This window comes from Panthera leo, chromosome B4 (genome assembly GCF_018350215.1).
Source record: "Panthera leo isolate Ple1 chromosome B4, P.leo_Ple1_pat1.1, whole genome shotgun sequence".
In the NCBI taxonomy this organism is placed as follows: Eukaryota; Metazoa; Chordata; class Mammalia; order Carnivora; family Felidae; genus Panthera; species Panthera leo.
This window is the reverse complement of record NC_056685.1, coordinates 83,379,673-83,397,933: the sequence shown is the minus strand read 5'-3', so window position 1 is coordinate 83,397,933 and position 18,261 is coordinate 83,379,673. Positions and strand designations below refer to the sequence as shown.

General features: G+C 55.6%; 2 protein-coding genes across 3 annotated transcripts; both read right to left on the bottom strand.

Annotated features, from left to right (window-relative positions):
- Positions 1-35: 35 nt before the first annotated feature.
- GLI1 (GLI family zinc finger 1) lies at positions 36-10,801 on the bottom strand. Of its 2 annotated transcripts, none has more exons than XM_042946972.1 (13): positions 10,739-10,801; positions 10,378-10,527; positions 7,441-7,564; positions 7,117-7,209; positions 6,645-6,840; positions 6,301-6,445; positions 5,866-5,955; positions 5,642-5,779; positions 5,165-5,314; positions 3,920-4,084; positions 3,198-3,428; positions 2,453-2,720; positions 36-2,049 (listed from the first exon to the last, which is right to left on the bottom strand). In XM_042946972.1, the coding sequence occupies exons 3-13, from the start codon at positions 7,535-7,537 to the stop codon at positions 305-307; spliced, it is 3,318 nt and encodes a 1,105-aa protein (XP_042802906.1). In that variant the 5' UTR covers positions 7,538-7,564; positions 10,378-10,527; positions 10,739-10,801; the 3' UTR covers positions 36-304. The 2 variants fall into 2 exon arrangements, with proteins under 2 accessions (XP_042802906.1, XP_042802904.1); XM_042946970.1 differs by having other exon boundaries at positions 10,378-10,507; positions 10,739-10,788.
- A 2,781-nt stretch (positions 10,802-13,582) lies between these two features.
- INHBE (inhibin subunit beta E) lies at positions 13,583-14,893 on the bottom strand. The gene is made up of 2 exons (XM_042944625.1): positions 14,596-14,893; positions 13,583-14,334 (listed from the first exon to the last, which is right to left on the bottom strand). Exons 1-2 carry the CDS (start codon positions 14,891-14,893, stop codon positions 13,583-13,585), a joined length of 1,050 nt encoding a protein of 349 aa, XP_042800559.1.
- Between the last annotated feature and the right edge of the window lie 3,368 nt (positions 14,894-18,261).

Below are 18,261 nucleotides of genomic sequence, written 5' to 3'. Positions count from 1 at the left end.
GAGGGAGCCTCTCTAAAGAGGGAAGTAGGTGGATTAAGCCCTGCTTCTCTTCTTTCCCTGTCATCACCCCTCCCCTAAGAGAGTAACTTGTAAAGCAGGGCTCTTTCTGATGCAGTTCCTTTATTATCCAGAAACAGTGTCATTATCAAATTCCTCCCCCAAACACATACAGAAGATGTACAGCCCCCACCCATACCCCCCATCCCTGGGGCATCCCAGGGGCTATGGCTCCTCCTCCCTACTTCTCTGTGGGGATGGAAACCCTTTAGGAAATGGATCTGTGATTACTGGGATTCCCCACTCTTTAGGCACTAGAGTTGAGGAATTGTGTCTCCCCAGGCAGGGATCCCAGTAAGATACTCATGTTGCCCACAGCCATGTTGGCGGGCCCAGAGGGAGGTGGGGTATGTTCAGAGCTGTCCCCTTGGTCATGCGAAGGAGGAGGACTCAGCCCCTGGGCCTCATCCAGAATAGCCACAAAGTCCAGCTGAGTGTTGTCAAGGTCAAGAGAGTCCAGAGGGTTGCACACCTGCCCTTCAGGAGGAGCGTACAAGGCAGGACCCCCTCCCAGCCTGCCCACCTCGGGATGACCACAGCTGGGGTTCGTGCCCCCTGCCTTGAGGGTCCCATAGCAAGTAGTCAGTGGGGGCAGAAGTCGGGGTGGTGCTGCTGCCCTATGGGAAGCCTTGTTTGCCCCCACTGCAAAATTTTCATGGCACGGTGGAGGGGTGGGATAGGAGCCTGACTTGTGACTAGGCAAGTTAGGTGCAAAGCCAGGTCCATATGTGGCCAATGGGGCCTTGGCAGGACTTGGGCTAACCTGGGAACCCCCCAGAAACTTGGGACTCTGGTAGAGAGGTTCCTGGACTGGGAGATCTCCCCTGCCCCCACCCTCCCATAGCAGTTCCTGTTGAGACTGAACATAATTACACACAAGCTGAGCCTTGAGTTGTCCTGTGGAGTGAGTGGGGGAATCAAAATCCAGGCCAGACCTGGGTTCTGAAGAAAGATAATCAGAGGGTGGCTGGGTATAGGCACCTGACTGGGGATACTGGGGAGGGGGAGGCTGGGGGTAGTGGGAGAACAGAGGCTGTGGGCGAGGAGGCCCCTCACTGGGGTGGGCATTGAGGCAGGGTGCCAGTCCTGTGGAATCAGAACCCACTGGACACCCCTGTTCTGGCTTGACCTGCACTTGTCCATAATGTTCAAGACGAGGACACTGGCTGTAGACTCCAGCTGGAGCCTTGGGGCTTGGGTACAGCCCAGAGTGGGAAGGGAACTCACTCCACGGTTCAGGGGTGGGTTCAGGATAGGAGACCTGCTGGGGACAGGGGTTTGGCCCATAGTTGGTGGGTGGACCAGGCCCAAGAGGCAGGGAGCCTGGACCCCTAGCTCCATAAGGCTCAGCCACTGCCCCCTCAGGTCCCCCATATCCCAAAGTATCAGTAGGTGGGAAGTCCATATAGGGGGTTAGACCACTGCCTATCATGGAGGTCCCACCTTCTGGCTCCTCCCGTAGCCCTCTGGTGTCCATGGCAACATTCTCAGTGATGCTGGGGGGCTGTGGTGAGTAGACAGTGGTTGGGAGTTGGGGATCGAAGTTCCGTCCTCCCCCTGCCACAGTGGGGGGTGTGTGGACACAACCCAAGCTCTTGAACCGCTGGACTCTGGCTGGGGCAGGACGGTCAACAGCCCGGGCTGGGTCACTGGCCCTCCGGGTGACCCCTACATTGGGGTTGTATCCTGGATACTCAGCTCGGCTTCTCCAGGAAGGTGCGGGAAGATTCCCCATCTGATCCAGGCTGGGTGCTGCCGTGGGTGGGGTACCACCTCCCCTGGCTGAAGCATATCTTGCCCGGAGCAGGTAGTGCTGGGCAGGCGTGAGGCCAGGCAAAGAAGATGCCCCATTCTCTGGTGGGGAGCCAGGGGGGAAAGGGGAGGCCAAGGAGGAACGGCGGCTGACAGTATAAGCTGAACTGACACTGCTGGAGCTGCTGCTGCGGCGGTCAAGAGAAACTGGGGGCCCCAGACGGCGGGACACAGGGGTGCCTACAAGTGATAAGGAGAAAAGACGGGATGGTCAGGGAGCCCTCTGCATCTCACCCTGCCTCCCTCATGGGGACAGCCTTGTCCCGGAATCCCAGCGACAGGCTCCTTAATGCTGACCAATCAGTTCTGTCTCCTCCCATGCCCTTTCTACATCTGGGTCACCAGGGATTCAGAACCACCATGAACAGTTGTATAGGTTGCACACTGCACAGCCCTAGGGGACCTAGGCATTCACATTATAGACTTTGTATATCGCAATTACCTGAAGGAAGCGTCTTGAGGAAAGGGGACCTTTTCCTAATTGTATAAAGGTATATAGGGCAGCCCTGAAGGGTGAAGTCCTCCTGACTTCAGAGGAGGTCCAGATCTCAGCCCAGCAACTATTCCCACACCCAGGTCTCACCAGTATGGGTCAGGCTGGGCAGTTTGAGGCCCCGGGGTCCTACTGGTCGAAGCTGATGTAGCTGGTCCAGTCTGAGGTTCTCAAGGCGGCGAAGAGTGGACAGACCGGTGCCAGCAATGCAAGGCCCCTCATCCAAGCTGGACAGGTCCTCAGTGCTGCCCCCTGCATTTCCAGTCATTTCCACACCACTATCTGTATTAGCTGCACTGCCTGCTGGGGAGTGGTCGCTGCTGCAGGACGACTGGGCTCCAGGGCTGGGCTGTGGCTTCTGTGGGGAAAATGAGGTCTGAGGGTGGCCCCTCTCCACTTCCCCCCAGTTCCCTAAGAAGAGCCTAGACTGGAGCACAGACTGCCTGGGTTCAAACTCGCACTTAGTTCTGTGACCTTGGACAATTTGTCTATGCCTGAGTTTCATCATCTGAAAATGCGGAAAATAAGTCCCTTTTGCATGAAGTTGTTGTGAGTATATGAAATTATAATCATATTACATGTGAATCATGCATGTAAACCATACATAAATTAGAGTAATATACCAAGCCCCATATAAGAGTTTGTTAAACCGATTAATTAATTACACTAAAATCTCTCAATTTGGGGTAGCCCAAGGAGTACCACTGTCATAAGAGACTAGAGGACTGTGCACAGAAGAGTGATTTACAGAGGACATGGAAGAGTTGGAAGGGACTAGAAGAACGTGGGCCGGGCAGATGGGGCGTGGAGGCAGGGGTCACCCAGGCCCGCTCACCACGGTGCCCTCCGGCACGGTCAGTCTGCTCTCTTCCCTGATGGGGCCTCCATCCCGCTCCCTCTTGGGCTCCACTGTGGAAAGGGATGATGCCCTGGGCAGGGGGCCGTCTCCTCGGTGCCGCTTGGTCACATGGGCATCAGGACCGTGCACTGTCTTGACATGTTTCCGAAGTGAGCTGGGATCTGTGTAGCGTTTGGTGCAGCCGGGGAGCTTACACACATATGGCTTCTGTTGAGTGGACAGTGAAGACAGCAGGCAAAGAAATCAAAGCGGGAGAGTGCAGAAGGAATGGGAAGCAGAGGTGGCATCGAGTAGGGACGAGGGGATCAGGGAGAAATGCACAACGCCCGAGGAATTAAGGAGAGCGGGACCCTTGGAGTGAAAAACAAGAGGGTCAAGGGGAAGATTAGGAAAACTGACAGCCCAGATCCGTGAGGCCTCATAAAGTCAGGAGTTGAGGGGACCAGGTGTCTCCTCCAGTTAGAACGGGTCTATTTAGGTTGGCCCTTTGGCTGGTTAGAGGTAGGGGGGTGGGGATGGTAAGTGGAAATTCTTGGTTTCAGAAAGGCCTTAACCAGGTGAATTAAGTTGTAGGGGACAAGGGTGGGGTGGGGACTCACCTCTGTGGAACGGGTGCTGGGCTAAGGGATTTCTTACGGGGGAATCTCCCCAGTAGCTGGCTTCTCAAGTGGGGAGGGTCTTTTAGGTGGGGCATTCACCTCATTGGAGTGGGTCCGATTCTGGTGCTTGGCTCGGTCACTGGCATTGCTGAAGGCTTTACTGCAGCCCTCGTGCTCACACATGTATGGCTTCTCACCCGTGTGTGATCGCAGGTGTGTCTTCAGATTTTCAAGGCGTGAGTATGACTTCCGGCACCCCTCAAACTAGGGGATGTTGGGGTCAAAAGATAGCTCTCAGACAGAAGGACATGGAGATTAGAAGAACTGTAAATCTCAAAAGGGATGTGCATTAGAGAATATAACTCAAGATGGGAGAGAAGTTCCCAAAATTCAGGGACAAGGGCAGGCAAGAGCTGGAGAAACAAGAAGCTAGAGTCACTCTGGCTGCAGGGACACGGAGATGAGGCAATGAGCATCTCCTGGTCAAGCCGGAGCAGATCTCCCTGTACAAGGATCTGAGACTGCCTTAGGATGGGGTCATTCAGGGAGTGTATTACGTCCTTGACACAGAGCTTCTCCCTTCTCCGTTAGGTAGAGTGGTAGGCACAGTGCTGAGGGCCCAGAGTATTTTCAGGGGCCCACAAAAATGTTTTAACCTCTTTTATTTTTATTTATTTATTTGAGAAAGAAAGAGAGTATGCACACTTGGGGGGAAGGGGCAGAGACGAGAGAGAGAGAGAGAGAGAGAGAGAGAGAGACTCAAGCAGGCTCCATGCCCAGCGGGGTTCGATCCCACAACCATGAGACCATGATCTGAGCTGAAATCAAGAGTTGGATGCTCAACCAGCTAAGCCACCCAGGCGCCTCTGATTTCTTTTAATTAAAAAAAATTTTTTTAAGGTTTATTTATTTTTGAGAGAGAGAGAAAGGGCACAAGTCAGAGAGGGGCAGAGAGATAGGGAGACACAGAATCTGAAGCAGGCTCCAGACTCCGAGCTGTCAGCACAGAGCCCGATGCAGGGCTTGGACTCACGGACCGCTAGATCATGATCTGAGCCGCAGTCGGACGTTTAACCAACTGAGCCCCCCAGAAGCCCCTCTAATTTCTTTTAAAAGCAAGGGAAAAATAACCTTTAGGTCCAGGGAATGTCCTAATGTGCAATATCAATACATTCGTTTTTATACTAACACAGTCATAATATACAGTTTTTAAATACTTGTTTATGGAGGAAGTGGCCAATGAAGGCAAAAGTGCCTAGGATCCATGAGAGTCCTATGAGCTCTGCCTTGGTGGGGAGCCCCAATTTAGGGAGGGACCCTGAGCTTGGAAAGTGGGTGCCTCACCGTGCACTTGTGTGGCTTCTCGCCCGTGTGCCTGCGCATGTGGACCACCAGCATATACTGGGCTTTGAAGGGCCTCAGCTCCCTGGAGCAGCCCCCCCAGTGGCACACGAACTCTTTCCGCTCCCCATGGATGTGCTCACTGTTGATGTGCTGAAGGAGGAGACACAGAGGCTCTCTGAGGTTCCCTTAGGCCATCAAGGTGCAAAACAGACCTTCCCTTGACCTCCCCATCCCACCATATTCCCCCAAGGCTTCACTTCACAGGGGGAAGGGGCAGAGAGAACATCAGAGCCCGCCTCTCAGTTCTTCCAGAGTTTCTAAAACAAAGCTATAGCTCCTGAGTTTCTGCCTGCCGCACTAGGCACTCAGCCTCTGACCTCAGGATCCTGACCTCCTGCCCTTAGCCTGATTCCACAAGGTCCCACCAGAATGTCCTACAAGATCCAGCCAGCATTCCTGTTACCCCCTGGGGCTCACGTGCACCAGCTGCTCCTGGGAGTCAAATTCCTGGCTGCAGCCATCCCAGCGGCAGTCAGTCTCATACACGGATTCAGGCTCAGGCTTTTCCTCTCTCTCCAGGTCCTCCCGCCCATCCAGCATCCCCAGCAGGGGATCCTAGGGCAGAAGATATGATCCTAGGGTCACTCGGGTGACGGCTTTTGTTTAGCTCCGGTTTCAGAGGCAAAGTCAGCCCCTCTTACCTGTGTGCCTGTGGAGTTGGGGCTGGACATATCACCCTCCAAGGGCTCCTCTGGGCACTTGCTAACCATCAGGTCCAGCTCAGACTTCAGCTTCCCCAAGGGAAGAGGTGAGGGTGATGAAGGTAGAAGTGGGCAGAAGGAAGAGGGAGCCCAGCCAGGTCTTCCTGCCCTGAGTGCCCCCACCCAAGCAGCTGGAACCCCTGGGTTTAGAAGAGACTTCCTCCTCAGACTGCACTGGGATGGGCAAAAGGTGAGGGATCTCATTTGGAAGAGTAGGATTCAGCCCCAACATGTGAACCCCGGCAACAATACCCCTTTATTCCTCTGCTGCTGAAAACTTTTATATCCCCTGTCCTTCCTTCACCTTGCCCCATAAAGTCCACCACCACCCGCTCTGAGCTGAGGGAGACTGAGTGGCGACATGAGGACTCTCACCTGGCAAGTTGGGAGGGGTCCCCGGGACTGAGGATGCGGCATCATCCCACCCTGGGTGGGGTCATGGGGACCACAGGGCTGGACCCCGAAGGAAGGCGAGGTCCCTTTTTGGTGATTCATCTGGGGTGGGAATCCCAGAGATGGGCTGAGGAGGAGGAGACGGAGTTACTTAGGACTGTCAGCTCAGAAAGTTGCAGGAGTTCTTGGGCTATTTGGAGTGTTTCGGAAAGATGGTATGGGAAGTGGCTGAGGCAGTTCCAGGGAAGTGCTTTGGAGGGCTTGAGGCTTTTAGTAGGGTTTGGTAGGGTCATTAGGGGGGCCTCTTAGCCCAAGGCTATCTGCACCTCATGGTGCTGATGGAGAGGTGACCATAGGAGCCCCCGGGAGATGCACAGCGTGAGTTGATGAAGGCCACAAGGGAGCTGGGGGAGGTGCGGATAACTGTCTGCAGGTCCAGGCTGGCGTCGGACAGAGGTGAGATGGAGAGTGCCCGCTTCTTGGTCAACTTGACTGCACTTCGGGGAGGAGGAAAGAGTGCGGCTGGGGCAGGAAACAGGGAAGACAGCTATAGTAAATGGGGCGTGTGTCTCCATACACCCAACCCATGGGTCCTGATTCAAACAAAAAATGACACTTGACTCTGCTTTGCCCTACAGATGCCATCTGTGACTTCTTGATCATGCTCTGACCCCTTGCTCCGATCTCCAAGCATTTCCTCTTCCAAGTTAGAGCCCCTGCCCACCCCCACCCAACTCTTTTATTTGGGACAAGTCCCAGAGGGGCAGAAAGGGAAGAGATAATTGCTTGAGGCCTCACCCTCAGTGCAGCTGTTGGTCTCCCTGGCTGGCCCATAACTGTGGGGGCCAGACATGAGGTTGGCCTGATGGCAGAAGGGCAGACCGGGCAGTCCTAGAAAAGAGAGACGGCCAGAATGAGTAATAGGAATGGGGGATACGTAAGGCCTCACGTTGAAACCCCAGGAAGAGGCCTGATCTCATATTCCAAGCCTCTACCACACGAAGCCTCAAATCTTCTTATGGATTGGAAACTGGCATGGGGTAGGAAATGGAAGAGGGATCTCTGAGGCTGACTGAGAGAGCTGCCAGTCCTCAAGACCCAGAGATTGGTATTTGCACTGACCTTCTGTCCCCATGCTGGGGGCCTGACTGGGGAGGGGCCGGAGACAGCAGGGCTCGCCATAGCTACTGACTGGCGGTGGGGTCATCGAGTTGAACATGGTGTCTCAGAGGCGAGTGTGGGGACACTGCAGGAGGGGAAGGGAGATCTGCAAGTTATAAAGGCGGGAAGGAAACAGGGAAGGTCAGATAACTAAGTCAGGTATAGAACCCCAGGCAGAGTCCCTCTAAGACAACTGCCACAGGAAATCAAATTGAATCGAGCATCACACAGACAGGGTGAGGGTAAGAAAAGAAGTCCCAAAGAGGCAGAGGCACTCTTGGGGATCTTTGTGGGAACTGAGTGGGATCTTTGCCTGGGTGGTCTATGCGAGTACGAGTGTGTGTGGGGGGAGGGTGGGGGGGGGATGTCATGGACTAATTGAGCCTATATGAGCCTTAAGCGATTTTATACCATGGGGCCTCTATTTTTTCTTGCTGTGACAATGGGCCAGCTTTGAGGGGTGGGATGGGGGAACTCATGCTGAGCATCTAACTTCAAGCGCTGCCGAAGCCCCTTTCCCTTTCCTTCATTTGTTCCAGCCCGGGGACAACACGTCCACAATTTCTCCAGTATCCAGCAGAGGGAGCTCTCGCCACAGCCCAGACTGAGCGGCTGATTGGGGCCCGAAGGGAGCAAGGAAGATCTGCCTTTTTCTCTCTAAGGCAGAAACTGTGTATAGAAGGGGATAAGGTTTCTGAGGGAAGCCTCCCGGGTCTGTTGAGTACAAAGAGTGGAAACTGGTGTTATTCTGGGGTGGTTTGAATCTGGGCACCCATCTAATTCTTTTGGTCTATTTGGGGGAAACAGGAAAGGGACTGTAAGAGAAGGCTTTGGAAGAATGAAAAAACAAAGTCACCATCCATTACAGAAGAGTTGTGAGGGAGGAGAGGGTGCTGCTGTCCGCTCTTCTCCTCAAACTCCAGTTTTTGTTCCACCCCGGGTTTTCTGGTCTCCCGGGACTGAGGGTGGGGTGGGGCGGGGTAGGGTGGAGAACGACCGGGAGCGGGCCGGCCGGCGCGGTGGGTGATCCCGGGATGCTGGGATTTAGGGTGAGGGCGGGGTAAGATGGGGAGCGGAACCCGGACCCCAGGACCCAGCCCAAGCTCCACAGCCTGGGTTGTATGCTTCCTAACTCCTCCTTTCCCTGCGGAGAGCTGGATCCCGCATCCAAGACCTCCCAACTCGACCTTGGCACTATGTGTGTGTGTGGGGGGGGGGGGCACAGCTGGCTGGCAGCTGGATGGGGGGACACTTCTCCCGCCTCCTTCCTCTATGACTCACCCAGGGGAAGGAGGCGGGGGCTTGCAAACGACCCCCCAAACACTAAAGAGACTCCCCCAAACGTGCCTACTCAGTCACCTTTCAGTGCCACTGCCCAGCCGCAGGGGAGTCGCGATGTAAATGGGACAACATCCCTCTTCGCCCACGCATGCCGCAGCCCACCCACGTCTCCCCTTCACACTAGTGACAGGAAAATTTCGCCAACTTTTCCAGCTTCAGTCAAGTTTTTCTGGGGTGTGGATGAAAGCGCAGGATGGGGCAGGGAGCTCTAGGGTTCCCCTGCTGGAGCCCTGAATCATCTTCTGTGTCTCCCTATTTTCCAGAGTCCCCCTCGCACCCCCGCTCCCCAACTCCCAGGAGTAGGCCCCGCCCCCCTCCTCCCGGTCCCGCCTTCCCCGCCCCCGTGCCTCCTCGGCCCACCCAAGTCGCCGCCGCAGGCTCTGGCTGCAGACAGCTCCGCTTCCCCCGCCCGCCCCGGGAGCCCAGTAGAGCGAGCCGCGGTGGAGGGAGGGCGGGGGGAGTTGAGAGGCGGGACACATTCTTCCCTCCTCCCCCTAGTGCATCCAGAAGGCTGGTAGTGGCGCCCAGGGTGGGGGACACTGCTGGAGAGTGGGTGTCCCAGTGGGTGGAAAAGAAAGAAGAATCCACAAACTATAGGGACAGAAAGTGACTGGGTAAATAAAATAAGGTGTGTATGGGGAAAGGGAGGGGTCAGGACACCTTGGGTTCCTGATTATCACATCTGGCTTCCCAAGGGTTAACCCCTCCAGACCCCCGGGAACCCCTGAGTGACGTCAAGGGCGGGTCTGTACCGCCTGGCTGGGGAAGCCGGGGAGCTAATGGGGGGGGGGGGGTCTCTGGGCCCCGCCCCCATAGGGAAAACCACCCTAATTCCGGCCCTTTACAACTCCCCCGGGAAATTGCTCCGCCTTCTCCTTCCACTAGACGGTAAAGACCTGTCTTATGAAGACCCCAGGTCGCCAGCCCCCAAAACCTTAACTCCCCAGTCACTATGGGATCCCCTTTCCCTAATCCTATCCCCAAAGCTAGCTGCCCAGGGCGGATTGTTTCGGGGTCACCGGGCCTGAAAGAGGCTTCAGAGCGGGGAGCAAGGGCAGGCAGGGTGGTCTGAGCCAGAGGAGGGGCCTCGGCCCCCGGCTCCCGTTCGGGAGGGGGGGGTGTCCAACGGGAAACATAGGCAGGCAGTGGCCAGTGGTCCCGCCCAGTCCCAGTAGGGGTCTCCCTGCGGCTGGCCCCAGCCGTCCTGGTGGTCCTGAGGTCACAGGGTCAAGACAAGGTCTCCTCAGCTCCTCCTTAGCACCCCGTCCACAGCCCTTGGGACTCGGGAGTCCGAATTCCTTGAGGAGTCTTTCTAGGGCCTAAACTGGACACTGGCCCCTCCAGCCCCCTTCCTAGTCGAGAAGACACTCCTTTTCGTCAGAACACATGCACCAGCAAGCACATCTGTCACAAGACAGGTCAGGGTTCAAGCCTAGCCGTCCCCCACTGGTTTTGTCGCCTCACACACACCCATCCCCACCCCACCTAGGGCTCTCTCCTTAGCTGTTCCCTCCTTTCAGAAACACTGCCGTCCTCCTGCCGGCGCTCAGGACACACCTGGAGCTGCCTGTCTACCACGCAGACCTCCAGCTAGCCGTCCCTCCAGCCTCTTCATCCCAACCTCATGAAAGTGAGATGTTTCTAATATATGGGAGAGGCGGAGACAGACAAAGAGATCCACGGTTGCCTGAGACAGAGACACAGAGACTGTCAGAAGAAAAAAAAGATACAGAGAAAGGAGACAAATGAAAAAATTCTTCAAACTTTCTATTCCTCACCCCAGGCTCTCCCACCCCCTTTTTGCCTCTGTCCCCCAGGTCTCCCTCTTCGCTGGGCAGAGTCCCTCGCAAGCAGGGCATCCCCTCGGGCCCCCTCCCCCACTGCTCCCAGGTGGTCCCCCGCCTGCCCCCCTTCTCACCTCCTTCTGGGCGCTGGGCTCAGGATGCGCGGTCCAGGGCTAGAGTCTGGGCTGGGGGGTGTGCGGTGGGGAGGGGGGGGCGGACAGGGCCACGGCAGCGCAGCCTCAGTGCCACCCCCACCCCCCCTAACCTGGCCGCCAGCCCTCCCGCCGGCCCAGCCCGCCGGGCCGCGAGCCGGGACCACCCGCGAGAAGCGCAAACTTTTTTTTTCCCTTTTGCAAAAACTTTTTCTCGCTCAAGCAGCTGGCGCGCCGCCGCTCTTCCCGCTCGCCTCTCACCTCCCTTCTACTTCCCTCCCTCTTGCAGTTCTGGAAGATGAGGCGGGGTAGCTAAAAGCAAGAGAGGGGGTGCCGGGCTTATTGCACCCCCAGGACCCCCAGGATCCTCCCCCTCCCTTGAGGGACCCTATACTGCCTACCCCCCCCCCCCCCCCCCCCCCCCCGCTGAACACGCTGCTGGTGGTGGGCAATAAATCCCGGCATGGATCCTTGGATCGGCAGCCCACGAAGAGGCCCCCAACCAGAGCCTGAAAAAACTAAGAAATATATTAGGGAGTGGCGGGGGGCGGGGATGGGCAGAAGCAACGAAAGAGTCCATGCGAGAAAGATAATATTGGAGGTAGTGTCGTCGACTTTGGTGCTAAACTGAGCATTATGCCATCCTGTAGTTAATCTGCCCGCCTCACTCTTTCAATGGAACATATGAAGGGGTTGGGACAGATTTGGGGTTTGGTGCAAATGGCACTGAAACAGAGTTGGCTTGTTAGTGAGGGGTCTATAGAGCATAAAAAAGAGAAGCAATGGCTGAGGATCTGGGCGCAGAGTATGCGGTTCACAAGGCTACTAAGGAACCCTGGGATGGAATCAGTGTTCCTCTGAGAACCCCCGCTCTTCCTCGTCTCGAAGTTTTGGAGACCGCGGGCACCTCCGCACCTCGGTGCGGCCGGCTTCCTGCGCTTCCAGGCTGTCTGCGCCCTCTGCTGGCTTTTCTGGCACATGACACTCTCTCAGAGTCTGGAAGCGGAGTAGACTGGGGGAGCTGAAGAAGTAGGAGGCTTAACAAGTCCCCCCAGTAAAGCCGTGTTAGGAGCCCAGGGAGGGGATTGTACGAACCCTAAGAAATGCAAAGGCACACTAGAAGAGGCTGCTTGTACAGAACGGTAGTGTCTGATAGGGGAGTGCCCCGTCCCTTTGGATTTGTGTTGCCATGGTGACTGGATGCAGGGGAAGGGGCAGCTATTTTAGTCTCTCTGACCTTTCTTTATGAGAAAGGGGAGAAAACATCGTGAGGAAAAGGAGTCTCTTCCTTTCCTGTCACCCCTCAGACAGACCTCCCACATCCTAGCTCTGCTTCCAAGAACCACCTCCTGGGGCCTGGAGACTTAGTAGGTTAACTGTTCAGACTGAGGGTCAAGGGGAAAAGGTAAAACTAGGGAGAGGACTGAGGCCCTACAAATATAGGTAGGAACTGTGGGGGAACATAGCATGAGTCCTGTCTGACCCTCCCTCCCCCATATGAATTTGGCCCAGACATCAGTTATACCCAGAGGGTCAGGCAACACCAATGGTCACTGGAGAAGAAGGTAAGACCATTGGTCACCCTACATATGCTCCTGTCCCAGCCATCTGCCTTTTCTTTCAGGGAAGCTTTTTTAGAACACACTGCTTTTTCCTCTTCACCCAGGTCTCTAGATCAGTGATTCTCAAACATTTTGATTTCAAGACCTCGATACACTCTTTTTTTTTTTTTTTTTAATTAGGCTCCATGCCCAATGTGAGGCTTGAAGTCATGACCCAGAGATTGAGTCACATGCTGTACCCACTGAGAGAGCCAGGCACCCCCCATTACACTCTTAACATTTATTGAATTTTTGTTTGTGTGGTTCATATCAATGTACTATATTAGAAATTAAACTGAAAAAAAAGTTTGTAACACAAGAGTACACAAGCACACATCCCATTAACAATGATGTCAGAAAGATGATGTAATCACATGCCACATAGCCTCTGGAAAACTCCACCGTATACTTTTAAGAAAATGAAAATAAAAAAGGCAAATAACATCTTAGTGTTATTATAAAAGTAGTTTTGACCTTGTGAACACTCCTGAAAGGGTCTCAAGGGACCTTTCAGGGGTCCCCAGACCTTACCTTGAAAACCTATCCCTTTAGACTATCACCCCAGCCCTTCTTTATGACTCATACTTGTTGGGTTTTCCCCTCATTTTTATTAGGAAAGTATAAACATTTGTCTCCCCAGTGCGTCCTGTCCCCCACTGGGGAAAAAAAAAACAGGGAACTTCTTGGGCTCAGCACCCCTCTCTCCTGACTCCCAGTTCTGGGGCTCTCCCAAACACCTCCTCTTAGCCCCTTGCCTATCTCTTTCTTAACCCTCCCTTAGAGCTCTTCCGAAGTTCTTACCGGCCAGCCTGTTTCCCCTGTCCCAAGCCTGCTGGGATCTTGGTCTGCTTCTTCCTCCCCTCACTTGAGGACTTTCTCTTCTTGAGAAAAACGAAGTAATTTTTCTCTGCCTTCTCCTTCCCTCCCTCTGTCCCTCCCTCACCTCTGCCATCTTTTCATAGGGGTTAGAGTAAGCAATCATGCTTTCTGGGTAGATTCCTTTAGAGGACACACCTTCCCCATCTCCCCACACATCAACCTGGAATAGGCAAGAGTCTGGACGAGCACGTGCCCATTCAGGTCCCCTAGGGGTCAACCCAGTCATACTGCCACCCCACCCATTGGGTGGGGCTGTGGATCAGGAATCTAATGTCTCCAGCCACAGATGCCCTTTGCCTGGGAACCCCCAACTGATCTCTTTACTCCAAATCCCCAGGTCCTCTTGCTAGCTGCAGCCGCAGGCCTCCACCACCATATCTGGCACATCTGTCTTGACCACATTGCCGTCACGGTCGAGGTAGAGGAGAGAGAGGGGCCTTCGGGCAGTAGGAACACAGCAGGAAGTACCCAAGGGCCAAGGGTTGTTGGCCTTGAGGAGGCTGAAGACAGCAGAATGGAAGGAGGCAGCAATGCCCGGGCTGCCTGCCAGGTGAGGGGGGCACTGTCCACTGCAGTAATTGAGCTGGTACCCCTCCGGCTGCAGGATCCAGTCCCGCCATCCCAGTTCCCGGAAGTCTACATAATGGTCTCGCCTGCAACATAAGGGGGTCTCGGGCTCACAGGTAGGGGTCCTCCTCCTGGTGCGGCCTGCTCCAGGCCCCTTGGGCCAGATCTTAAGCTCCAGGAAGGGCCGCTCATCTCCCGCCGTGTCCACGAGCTGCTGTGGGGCAGCCGTGGCGTTGCCTCCTGGGAGTCTGCAGTCCAGCTGGAGTTTCAGGACAGCGGACGCCTCACCCCTCAAGCCACTAGAGGGCAGAGTCAGGGCGTGCCAGCCTGGGGTTGTCATCTGGTGCTCCGCCAGGAGGGTGCGCGACTCTCGGCGCCTCCTGCCTGGGTTCCACCTGAAGGTCCTCAAGGAAAGAGTGCCGGGAAAGGTGGGGAGCACACGCAGCCAGAGGCGGGCGTGGTACAGGTGCCGGGACTGAGCTGTGGACAGGTGGAAGGTGAGCACGGAGCTGCAGGCGGAAGTGGAAGGCTCTGCCAGGGAGATGGAGAAGGGACGGAGGAATGTGAGCAGAGCTAAAGCTCTCCTCGGAGACCCCCGCAAGCCCTACCCACGGCTCTCCCTAGCACCCACCTTTAGAAGAAACTGGGGCTGCCTTGGGTCCCCCGTCCTCCGCAGCCAGTCCCCGCCCCAACTTCTCCTCCCACACCCTGCGCCGTCTGCCTTTTCCATCAGTCTCCCCGTCCGCCTCCCTCTCCCTGTCTGCTCTCTGCCTTGCTCTCTCCCTCACCCACCTGTGATGGTAGCAAAGCTGATGACCTCCTCCCCATTCACTGGAGCCACACTTCCTGGCTGCAGTCTCCGGAGGGCTCTGGTCAGCGCTGCCTGGGGTGGAGGGTGAGTTATTCTGGGACGACTGGTCAGGTGCAGCCCCTCCAAGATCTGCTGCTTGGCTAGCTCCAGGACCAGAGCACGTTCTGCTTGGGGCGCCAGTGTGGGACCTCCGCAGGAGGGACAGACAGACCCTGCCCCCTGTGCCCACACCAGTGCCCACAGCAGCACCAGCTGGCACTGGCCATCAGGGAGCCCCATGCTCCTGGTGAATGGCCCTGGGTTGGGTCAGGAGCCTTGGATGGCAGTTGCTCCTTCTGTTGATCTGATTGCGTGGAGGCCAATGAGGGCGCAGCAGAGGCAGACAGCGGTGCCACACCTACCCTTGGCCAAGGGTAGAGCCACCTGTCTTCTCTTTCCTGGGACTCAGGAAGGCAGTAGGTGGATGGTCCTATGGGTAGCTGAGTTTAGCATAGTCTGTGGGTTTGACCCTCACAGCTCATGGCTGGTTACCGACTGGGGCCTCTTTAGAGCCGCAACCTGGGGCTCCCTCACCTAGTGGTCAGCCAGCAGACCTACCCTCTGAGCCCCAGGATTGGCCAGCTGTGCTGCCCATCAGGTCCCTGCAGGGGAAGGGGTGGAGGTCCCCCCCACCCCGCCCCAGCTCAGGTTTCACCATCTGGCCCTGGTCACTGAGTTTGAGGTGGGGTAGGGGGGTGGGGGGGAGGCAATGTGGACACGCATGATGCAAGAAAGAGAATGATTTCACATGCTCAGTCCCCAAGGTCTGGGGCTCAGGGGAGGGACTCCATACGAGCTAGGTGGGGAGGGCGATTTTCCCCATACCTCTAGTCTTTCTAGCTTGCCCGGCCACCTCTGCTGCAACAGTTTTCATCAGACAGCTGTGAGTTCTGATGGTCATTTCTCCAGGGTCTCTGGGCCAGAAGGAGAACTCTGGTCTCTATTTCTAGCAATGGGGTTGGGACAGCAAGGAGAGGTTGTGGGTGGGAGAGGAGCGGAGTCCTCCTGCCCAGGCCAAGGTGGCAGTGCCACGGGGCACGGAAGTCACCTCCTGACCCTGCCTATGCTGGCCGCCCAGAGTCCAGTTGGACTGGAGCACAACGTGGAGGAGGGCTGGAGCACGGAGGGGGGTTGGGGGGGAGGGCATGTCGCTACGATGTCTGAGGAACCAGAGAGGTACGGGTGGTGGTGATGCAATCTTAGAGCAGGGCAGAGTCCATCAAGGCTGGCAGAAGGGCATGGGACTTGGGAGGGCCCATACCCAGCTGCTGGTTCTCTTTAAGGGGACTGTGAGAGTTGCCTAAATTTAGGACATCCTGGAAGTGGTGCCAGGCCTCTGTGAGCGGGGACAGGAAGTGGGAGCTTTAAGGACTTTTAAGAGCAAAGCAAGATGATTGCAGCAACCTCAGTTCCAATCCCAGCCCTCCTTACCATGCTTCCTCACTGAGTGGAAGGGCCATGGCCCCTCCACCTTCAACTTAGGGTTGACTTCATGCTAGCCTTTCTCTCCGTGTCCCTGGTTTCTTCAAGAAGCTAGAAAGCAAGAAGTGTGATTGGGAAATGTGCCCCTACTCCATTTGGTTAATCTCCCCTCTCTTTAGCCAGTGGGGGCTGTCAAGGGACTACTAGACCTGGCACCAGGGGAAGAAAAGTGGTGCTTTGGGGGCTGGGCCTCAGTACCGCCGGTGTCCACCATGTGGCAGTGTGGCGCCACTGGACCGCAGCTGGCTTAGCGTTGACCAGCTTCCCAGGGAATGGGCTGTTCTCAGAAGTGGGGAGATGCAGACGCTTCCCAACCTCACATTCTGGGGACTCTGTCTCTCCTACAGCAGACAGAGAGGCTGGTCCGGTGCTCTCCCCTCTCTCCACTGCCAGAGAGCAGAAGCTGTCGTCAGGCCCCACGTCGCTGCTACCTTTGGTTTTAGACCTCGTCATACTGACACGTGGCAATGGAGCTTGGCGACGGGTGCCAGGCTCTTCCTAGAAACCCAGGGCACTGTGTGGTGGGGAGGGGGAGAGGGGACAGTGAGATGAGACTCTGAGACTCTCCTCTCCTCCCTACATGTCTCCCCAGGTCAAAACATACTCAAACCCCTCTGTCCAGTTCTCTCCCCGGCTCTCAGCAACTTCTCTGTTGGTTGAGGATGATGAGAGTGACAGCCCTCTGCTCCTAGGGTCTGGAACATGGAACTACGAAGAAGATTCTGCCTATGCTTGGTGTCTCAGAGGGCTTACCTGTGGGTGCCAAGAGACAGGGTCAAGGGAAGCAGAACAAAGTGGCAGCCGACCCTACTTCTCCCCAACCCTCTCTATCAGGTGCCCCCAATTTTCAGCTCTTCCTACCCTCTTGCTGCTGTGCCTGGCCTGGCCCTACCTCCCCACTGACACTTACGTCAGAACCCAGCTATAAATATGCTCTTAGCATCTTAGTCACTTTCCCCAAGAAGTGCTCCCAGGTTATAAATACCCCAGCCATCTGCCTCACAGGCCCGCCCTACCACCAACCTGGTTGGGTGCTGGGGAGGGACAGGCTTGGGGGTGGGTAAGGAAGTAGAAGCCGGAGTGATTATCTCGCCCAAATGAGAAAAACCCAACTCAGTCTGGAGTTAGGGGCCAAGAGGCTCCGGAAGAAAAGGATCGGAAGAAGACAGACCCACCCTTTTCCCTTTTCCCAAAAGGCAGAGCCAAAAAGAAAGAGAGTAATACTGATGCCGTGTTTATTTTAAAATTTGTTATGTTGTTCATCATGGGTTTGGGGGCATTCATTTTGGTGTTTTAAAAATATTCCATTAAGATATTATTTATCTTAACTGATGAATTTCTTGGCATCCCCTTACAATTTTGCCCCCCCCAAGTGAGTGCCTTGCTTCATCTCACCTTTGTCTTGCCCCTGGAGACTGAAGGTATAGTTGGAGGGAGAGAGGTTAGATCACAGTGGCTTGTAGGGAGGGGATACACTGTGGAAGGGGGGGAAAGAGGCACAGAAGACTTCCTTAGATGTTGTCCTTAGATGAAGATCTCCTCAAGGCAAAGGTGGCAGAGCTTCCGTGGGTTGCTCAGGAAGCCCCAAGGCTCAGATTTGCAGGGCCCTAAGGACGTCCCTTTCAGGCTGTCTCTTCTAGGCTTACTATTCCAGGGGCCTCAGACCCTGGGAGGAGGGGGTTATAAGCTGAGCAAACACAGACATCACATTACCCAAAGGACACATGGGTTTTGCGCAAACTCGGCCTTGGGCTGCAGACAATATCGACCCCATGGTTCAGGGCTGTCCAGCCAAAGGGAAGGGATGATGGGGAAAGAAGGGCAAAGGTCTAGAGAGGACCCCGTCTCAGAGCAAATACCTCCCTGTCCTCATTCCGTGCCTTCCTTTTATTCTCCCTGTCCCATGCGAGTGGCCCTTGGCCAGTTCCAGCTTCCAAGCACGTCTCCTGGATGGAGCCCTTGGGTTCAGTGAGGGAGGGCAGCCAGCACTGAGCCGTGCCTCTGCCTCCCACCACAGAAGGGCTCACAGGTTGTCAGCCTGATTGCTGAGTGAGCAGTGATCTGTCTCATCTCTCGGAGTGAGGATAGAGAGAGGAGAAGAGCAGGTAAAACCTAAGTCTTTATCG

Bases quoted from the DNA above. Each gene is read 5' to 3' on its own strand.
- INHBE (XM_042944625.1), bottom strand. From the start codon at position 14,893: ATGGGGCTCCCTGATGGCCAGTGCCAGCTGGTGCTGCTGTGGGCACTG. The intron at 14,335-14,595 runs GTGGGTGAGGGA...TCTCCCTGGCAG, and splicing joins CAGCTTTGCTACCATCACAG to AGCCTTCCACTTCCGCCTGC.
- GLI1 (XM_042946972.1), bottom strand. From the start codon at position 7,537: ATGTTCAACTCGATGACCCCACCGCCAGTCAGTAGCTATGGCGAGCCC. The intron at 5,780-5,865 runs GTAAGAGGGGCT...CTTCTGCCCTAG, and splicing joins CCAACTCCACAGGCACACAG to GATCCCCTGCTGGGGATGCT. The intron at 5,315-5,641 runs GTGAGCCCCAGG...CTCCTCCTTCAG, and splicing joins CCCAGGAGCAGCTGGTGCAC to CACATCAACAGTGAGCACAT.